At 31.7% G+C, this 8,296-nt stretch overlaps 1 protein-coding gene across 1 annotated transcript; it reads left to right on the forward strand.

Annotated features, from left to right (window-relative positions):
• Positions 1-317: 317 nt before the first annotated feature.
• On the forward strand, positions 318-5,985 carry LOC141642151 (zinc finger protein WIP2). Its single transcript, XM_074450848.1, has 2 exons — positions 318-1,306; positions 5,294-5,985. The coding sequence occupies exons 1-2, from the start codon at positions 542-544 to the stop codon at positions 5,744-5,746; spliced, it is 1,218 nt and encodes a 405-aa protein (XP_074306949.1). The 5' UTR covers positions 318-541; the 3' UTR covers positions 5,747-5,985.
• Positions 5,986-8,296: the final 2,311 nt, after the last annotated feature.

Raw genomic sequence — 8,296 nt, forward strand, 5'->3', positions numbered from 1 at the left:
ACTTTACCAAAATTCACCAATCCATAATTTTCAACACAAAATCTCATTGAAGACGGCATGTATCCGTCACTTTGGAGTGACGGATACCATTTCCTCTCACAAATGACCTAAATAGAGGAGAGAGGGAAGCACATGGGGGTGCCCCCATCTTGTCCCCCTATCCGTTTTGTGAGTGGCATTACCCGTCACTTGCTCCAACCCGTCTTCAGCAAGACTAACTGAATTTTCAATTTTATTAACCCTTATTGTAAGAATTTTCAACCAAACATTACACATTTTACACCTTTGCTTCTTTTAATACATTGAGTGCAATAATGAGTACCCACTATTCCCCACTCTCTTCTCAATTCTCATCTCCACCGCCCACTCCCTTCACTCTTCTTTCTCCCTTTCATTCTCTCTTACTTAGCTTTCCTCATTTCCCATTTATAAAAGCAATATTTTCATCATTCAACAAATTTCATCACTTTTTTAATTATAATTATCATTTTTCTTTGTTTTATTTAGTTTATTTATATTTATTCCTTAATCCCTTTTCACTATGACTGATCCCTACTCTAATTTCTTCATTAAATTGTCTAAATTCAACCCTCTTGACCAATATTATTCCCCCTCTTCTTCTTCTTCAACAATCCCTCATCATCATCATCATCATCATCATAATCATAATTCTTCATACCTTTATTACAATAATAATAACAATAATATTTACAACAATAATATTAATAATAACAATAATAATGTTTATAATAGTAATTATAATAATTACTATTCTTTTAACCATAAAATTCCAAGCCCACCACAATCACCACCACTAAAAGAAGCCTTACCACTTCTAAGCTTAAGCCCATCTACCATGGAAGAAGGTAACAATACTCGTCATCGCGGTATAAACAATACCGAAAATACCCTTAAAGGAGAAAGGAGTATTACTAGCTTAGAAGAAGAAGATGAAGAATTATTGGAGGAGGAAAGTGTCACAGTTGCTTTACATATAGGGTTACCAAACCCTAGTGTTACTGATTTAGCTTCACTTATTTCCTCAAAAAAATCAGAGAATATTAGGGAAATAAATGTTAATAATTTTAATATTAATAATAAAGTTATGGAAAATGAAGATGAGGATAATAATATTAATATTAATGATAATATTGATGGTGAAAGGGAAGAAATTGGGTATCCATTGTTAAGTAGGTTGAATAAGGGGCAATATTGGATACCGACTCCGACCCAGATATTAATCGGGCCAACCCAATTTTCTTGTCCTGTTTGTTACAAGAGCTTCAATAGATACAACAACATGCAGGTTAGTTTTCTTTATCTTGTTTTGAAAAGTCGGTTTTTATTATGGATCATCTGGAAACAACTTATGTATTCTTTGTTCGATTGAGGGGTAAGTCGTTAAGGTGGTAAGCAGCATCATAGGCAGGAGTTTTTGAGACATTAAGTCGAGCTAATATTGATATTATTATTGTATACTTACTTGAAAACTTATATATTTGGCGAATTTTGAAATATGGGTAGTTCGGATTGAATCGCGAAGAATAGTAATTAAACTTTGTAATTCTATGAACATTCTTCTTCCAAAAACATTATGTTAACACTTATGACTTGTAAGAAGTCCTAGGTTGTAAAATTAGACAAAATCATTCTTACAATTTCATTTACAAATTTCATTTACAAGAAAAACATAAGTCATAGACAAATAATTAATTTATTTTTTCCTAAAAAAAAGCACTCCTATAAAACTAGTGTGAAAATCTATTATTTTGTGTGCATATAGGATCAATCATCTCAAATTCTTTGCAATTTCTTTTCTATTTAATTAAAATGGTTAATTCATTGCAAAAATTCAAAAAAGAGTCAAAACAATATAGGTAAATTTTTTTATAACTTTATTTTTTCCAATTTTGAGGCAGGGTTTGGGAAAACTTCATGTTCCCCGACAATAATTTATATTGTAAAATGTGCTTAAGGGACATTTTTGCATGGATTAGGGAAGTGTAAGAAGATCATGTCTACCTATGCTAAGCTACTTAAATAATCTAAATAAATTAAACTAAATGTCACCCAATTAAATCAATTTTATGTGATTGAATTGAATAACACAAGTATTTTCGTAATCTCAAATTCTAAAATAAGATGGTCTCACAACCCGATAAAAATTCATTCATTTATTACTATCATTAAGAGAGTAATTTTTATTTATATAAATTAATCATTTACAGTGCAGACCGGCTCACACAATAACTACCGTTTCATAATTCTTTTTGTCCATTAGAAGAGTGCTTGGGATTTTGTGCAACATTGTTTCTATTTTTCCCTATATATAAACTGTTCTCTCTGCTAATTTGTGTCAGCTTGCTGGGTCAATACTGAACATTTGCATCTTGTCTCCCTATTTATTTCATGCATGGTCATCTCTCAATCAAATGTCCAGTTTATAAATCTTACAACTCCCATACATTTCAATGTTGTCTGATTTCTCTTCTTAAATCAAACTGAAACTTTGTTAGTTGCATTAAAAAGCTTCCTTTTGTATGTCTTGGGGTTTTGGTTGTACACTTGTACCGTGTTAAATCTCGGTTTCAGTCTTAATCCCGATATCAGACTACTCTGTATTAATCATTTTCCGTTTGTCATTAATGAGATTGAGATCGTCTGAAAACACTCGGTAGCTTTCAAAACACCTATAACTCCGTACGATAAGGTTTCGTACTCTAATCATTCACTTCCTCTAACCAATTTATATCGACCCTATTTTATTTTTGGTTCCTTTAAAAAAAAATTAAATCTTTTCTATACGGAATATCTAATAAATCAAAAAAAGAAATTGAACTTCGTATACTATTCAGTTAAATGAAAACAATATAAATGAGATGGAGAGGTAACAACCATGATATCATCATCACATATGCATTAGTTTAAAGGTCATTAGGGTAGGAAACATGAACAAAGACAAAAATTCCTTTTACTAATATAACTATATATCCGTATTATATCTATAATCAATAATTCTTATATAACACCGTTTTACATAACTGTTATTGTAAACCAAGTGGTATTTAACCGAAATAACCCCTCTAAAATACTTCCATCAACCACCACTTTTCCATTATAAGGGCATCATGGTTTTTGCTATATAGTTTTACAACTTTTCTCCTGTAAAACCGTTTTACATGAGACTTTTACTCCGAAAATAACTTATCCTATATATGATTAAAAAAAAAAAAGTGATGAAAAATAATTTTGAGTGGGATTGATCAAACAGAATCTTGAAGCATACATATAAGGTATAAGATTTACAAATATAAGATACCAAACAAATGAGATAAGCAAATTCCATTCGTTTTCTTTACTTTATATATGATGATATGATGCATTTTTCTCCGAGTGATAATTGCCTTTCAATGATACCCTACTTACCCGACAGCTTCCCATTGTAAAAGGGACAACTCTTATAAAAACTTGTAAGCTATTACTAAATTCTCACCTTTTATTTTCAACGTCGTCTAGGTGTAGTCCAATATATGTAATCTTGATGATATATACTTGAGCATACCTCAATTTTTTCGAATGTCAACTTATATAATATCTAGGGCTCTTTTACTCCAATTATGAAGTTGGATATTCGGTTCTTACTCGTGATATAAGTGCACTCATTTAAAAAAAAAAATCCTATATGATACCCTAAATTATTATTTGTCCCCTTGTACATTTGACTAATTATACTTGCATATTGTATAATGTTCCTAGATAAATATATATATATATATATTCGACGTAAATATATGTATATATGGTCGCTAGTACCAGAATCAATGTTCGAAACTAATACAATAATATGTAAATACTCTTTTGAATACGGAGTATGATATATTTCATGCTACCTATTTTTCAAAATACATTTTAAAATACAAATTTTATGAATTATTAAGTGTTATTAGAAGTATCCCATATCGACATTACAGACAAGAAATACGTAACCGTATATGCAAAATACAAGTATTTACAAAAGGTTAGTTGAATAAGCAAAAGGTAATATCTAATACTAGACAATAAAATCACAAAATAGAGATTATATACTTCCAAGAACAACAATATTACCCCATTGTCTTAATAGCTCCCACAAATTGCGGGATAAGGAGAGGTCGGCTGTACGCAGACTTGCCCTTATAATACCAACAGAAAGATGATGTTTCCGAATGATCCAAGATGAAAAATTGTGTTGAGAACTTTGCAAAAATTTGAAAAATACTAAAGAGCATAATATATTTGTGAAGCATGTAATGTAATATGAAAGTTATTCTACAACGGAGGGAGTAGATGATTGAGTAGACGGTAGAAAAGAGAAGGTCGATAACATTGTTGATTACAAACCGTACATTCTTTTTGCTCTTGTCTATTGTGACTCTGATTGCACTAAAAAACATAATTTTGGTGGAGTTAAACTAACCTTACACGCCATGGGTACATAAATGGACCGTTGTGAGAAAGATATATTGAACTGATTAAACTGGCAAACTTTTCGCAGGACATGGGTTTATTTTGTGATCATAATTCGCTTCTTCTGCATTCTCATTTGTCAATTTATCAACGTTAACACCATTTGCATTGAAAATTGAAATATCTATATACTATGGTCAAAATATTACAGCAAATTTTTAGTAATTTGATGCATGCATGCAGTAATTTGATCAAGGTTTTGACGTACTTCACTGAAAAATAACGAACAAAAAACATTTATCTGTGATTTTTGTTGGGTTTTGTATACTCACTAATTATCATGCGAGACGGTTTCTCAATAACTTTAATGTGAAACTTCTCGAGCTTTTCCTCTTTAATTTCGTTTCCAGCATATTCATTGCCTCTATTATATGGACTATGGATTGTCTTTGGGCGTTTTTTAGATCTAATGAAATACGAGTAATTCTTTTTTTACTTATACTATAAGTCTATAACCTTTTTGTCATGCAATAAATTCAAAAATTGCTAAATTTTTTACCATGATAAAAGTTCCAAAAACTAGTTCAATTCTATGTTTTTTCAGCTACATTCTTTAAAAATTTTTTTATGAAATCTGCGCGTACAAAATGTACTTATATAAGTTGTATGTATTATATTAATTTAATTCAAAAAAAATATAAAGGTCTCCATGAAATTCTTATATTATCGACCTCACTTTGATTATCATATACTCCGTATATTGATCAACTTACTGATCATGATAATATTATATCACGAACAGTCTTATACAAAAATTTGTGTAATTTAAAATTCTCTAAAATTGTAGATGCACATGTGGGGACATGGTTCACAATACAGAAAAGGTCCAGAGTCACTAAGAGGAACACAACCAACAGGCATGCTAAGACTACCATGCTATTGTTGCGCAGTGGGGTGTCGAAATAACATAGATCATCCAAGAGCAAAACCGCTCAAGGATTTCCGAACCCTACAAACACATTACAAGAGAAAGCATGGAATTAAGCCCTTCATGTGTAGGAAATGTGGCAAAGCCTTTGCAGTTAGAGGTGACTGGAGAACACATGAGAAGAATTGTGGTAAGCTTTGGTATTGTCTTTGCGGGTCCGATTTTAAGCACAAAAGATCTCTTAAAGATCATGTTAAGGCCTTTGGACTTGGCCATGGTGCTTATGGTGTTGATGGGTTTGAAGAAGACGATGAACCCGCTTCCGAAATTGAGCAAGATCATGATCATGAATTATCTAGGCAGCAATGTTAGCTAGCTAAAATAGCTAGATAATAATGTTCATGGATAATTATTTCTTTGTTGAATTTTTACTTTATTTTGAATGAACAAATTTAATTAAGAGTATTTAGCTAGCTAATAATAATATATTTATAGATGATAATTGATATACTGTATATTCATTTTGGGTATTGGATGGACTTGTATTAAGCTATAATAATAACTCATTTTATAAGATGGAATTGAATCTTTAAACACTTTATGGCTTTGAATTGCTAGGCAAGTACTACTTTTTTTTTTAAGATAAGTTGTCACTTTTTATATGAGAGTATAGTTTGCCTTTCAAATTAACATTAGATAATTCGGAAAACAGACGAATATATTTGTTTTAAACAATAAAACGAGTTAAATAGATGGATGAAACAAAAAAACAGAATGCAAATAAAATGACAAATTTTGTCTCATGTACTTATATGTGATAGTATTTAAACCTGCTTTATACTTAAGATGGATATAACCATTTTTTTGCTTGTATTTACATTTTGGGAGATTTTAATTTTCGGCGAAATTTGATCTTCCTTCGATAAATCCAAGTAAGATTATGGTTGTGTTATATGGTTCTCTTAGAGTAGTAGCTTAACCGTAGATTTGCCGGTTTTTCTAACGTGTACCCTTAAGGATATGCACACGTTAATAAGCTTAATATGGAAACATTTATAAGATATTCTCATTAATTATGGTAAAAGTAAGTTTTTTAAGATTTGTCAATATAGTCTTTTGTTACGAGCCATCTGAAAATAGCTTCTTTGTTCGGTTAACATCTGAATAAGACTGAGTACTTCGCTTCTGACTCATTTTGTGTGTGGAATTTACATGTATTGTCAATTTATCATAACTCGAAATATATATTGTTATTGTACATTTGTACTTCGTAATAAATATTGAATGAAACTTGTGTAAGAGTTGAGAATGACTTGCATTTGATATTGAGTTTTAATGGTCCATGGTGAATTGGTGACATTAGTAAAGAATTAGGTAAAGGAGATTGCAAAGAAAAGGATAGATAAGGGTAACCCTACATATAATGTAAAGTGAACAATGAAATTATTTTCGTATCTATTATATAATAAAAGTAGAATAAAAGAGAGCGTTTGTTTTCTACCACAATTATAAATCAAAATGATGCATTCTTTGAAAATTTTATCATTACAATATACCTAGAAAATGTACTTTGTATTATGAAGTTTATCAATTGTAGTATGCTAGAAATAAAATATGTAGAAACTAATAAAAGAAAGCCATGCAAAGCTAGGGGCTAAAAGTGATGAGATAGTAAAAAGATGTACAAAGAGAGGAAAAGGTAAAGGTGATGGATGATGTATGTCCTTAATTACCGCTTGATCATACAATAGTGTAAGAGTGAACAAATTATTCAACTTTGTTATTGTCAATTGATTTTGGGATAAAATTTCTTTGGACTTTCTCCACTCGATGAGCGGCAGCTGGCAAGGATTAGGTCTATATATGTGTCTAGCTAATACGTATATTAGGGTATATAGTTAAAATTTCTTTGTAAGAGTAAACATATCATTCAACTTTGCGTCTAGGCCCTCTTTAAAAAATCTCGATTTTCATCATATTTTTTAGGTGTTGAAGTAAATTCAACTACCATTGGTCTTTACTCTGTACCTTACCCAAACCAAATATATCCATGATCTCCTTGGTTGTTTTAATATCTTCCACTCCCATTGCCGCATACCATCCTCTTGCGAATTCGGCCGGTTCTCTCATCAATAACCTCACGGACTATCGTGCTCTTATGGGTACCCTCCAATACCTTTCCTTTACCCGTGTCCTGATATTGCTTTTAGTGTCAACAAGTTGACTTAATATATGCATGTTTCGCAAGCGTCTCATTGGTTGGCTCTAAAAGGCTTCTTCGATATCTAAAGGGTACTTCTCATTTTAGTCTTCAACTTCATAGTGCCACACTTCTTTTGCTTCACACGTTTTGTGATGTTGACTGGGCTGGTGATCGTGATGATTATGTCTCCACTACTGGGCGCATTGTGTTTCTTGGCATAAATCTCATCTTCTGGGTCTCACGTAAGTAGCGTTCATTATCACACTCATCTACTGAGGCAGAGTTCCGTATAGTAGTTGATGCCACAAATGAGGTCATGTGGGTTCATTCTTGTTGGCTGAACTTTGCGTGTTCTCTGGCCCTTGGCCCCAGGAGAGTATTATGATAACCTTGGTGTATATATTTACGCATTATTCAGCAATCTCCGTCTTTTATTCGAGAATGAAGCATGCATTGTACTTTGTATGTTTTCATTTTGTTCGTGAGCAGGTGCAAAAAGGGTTACTCTGTGTTCAAGATATCTCTGATGATGATCAACTAGCTGATGTCCTCAACAAACTGTTACGAAGGCCAGGTTTTAATCTCTCCTTCTCAAGATTTAACTTGCTATGGAAACGTCTATCTTACGAGAGCGTGTAAAAGATAATATTAAAACCTAGTCAATGTCATATTCAATCTTATTTCCATATTATACTTTTGTCTAGAATATCGTTGCTTAG

This window comes from Silene latifolia, chromosome 2, assembly GCF_048544455.1.
Source record: "Silene latifolia isolate original U9 population chromosome 2, ASM4854445v1, whole genome shotgun sequence".
Classification (NCBI taxonomy): domain Eukaryota; kingdom Viridiplantae; phylum Streptophyta; class Magnoliopsida; order Caryophyllales; family Caryophyllaceae; genus Silene; species Silene latifolia.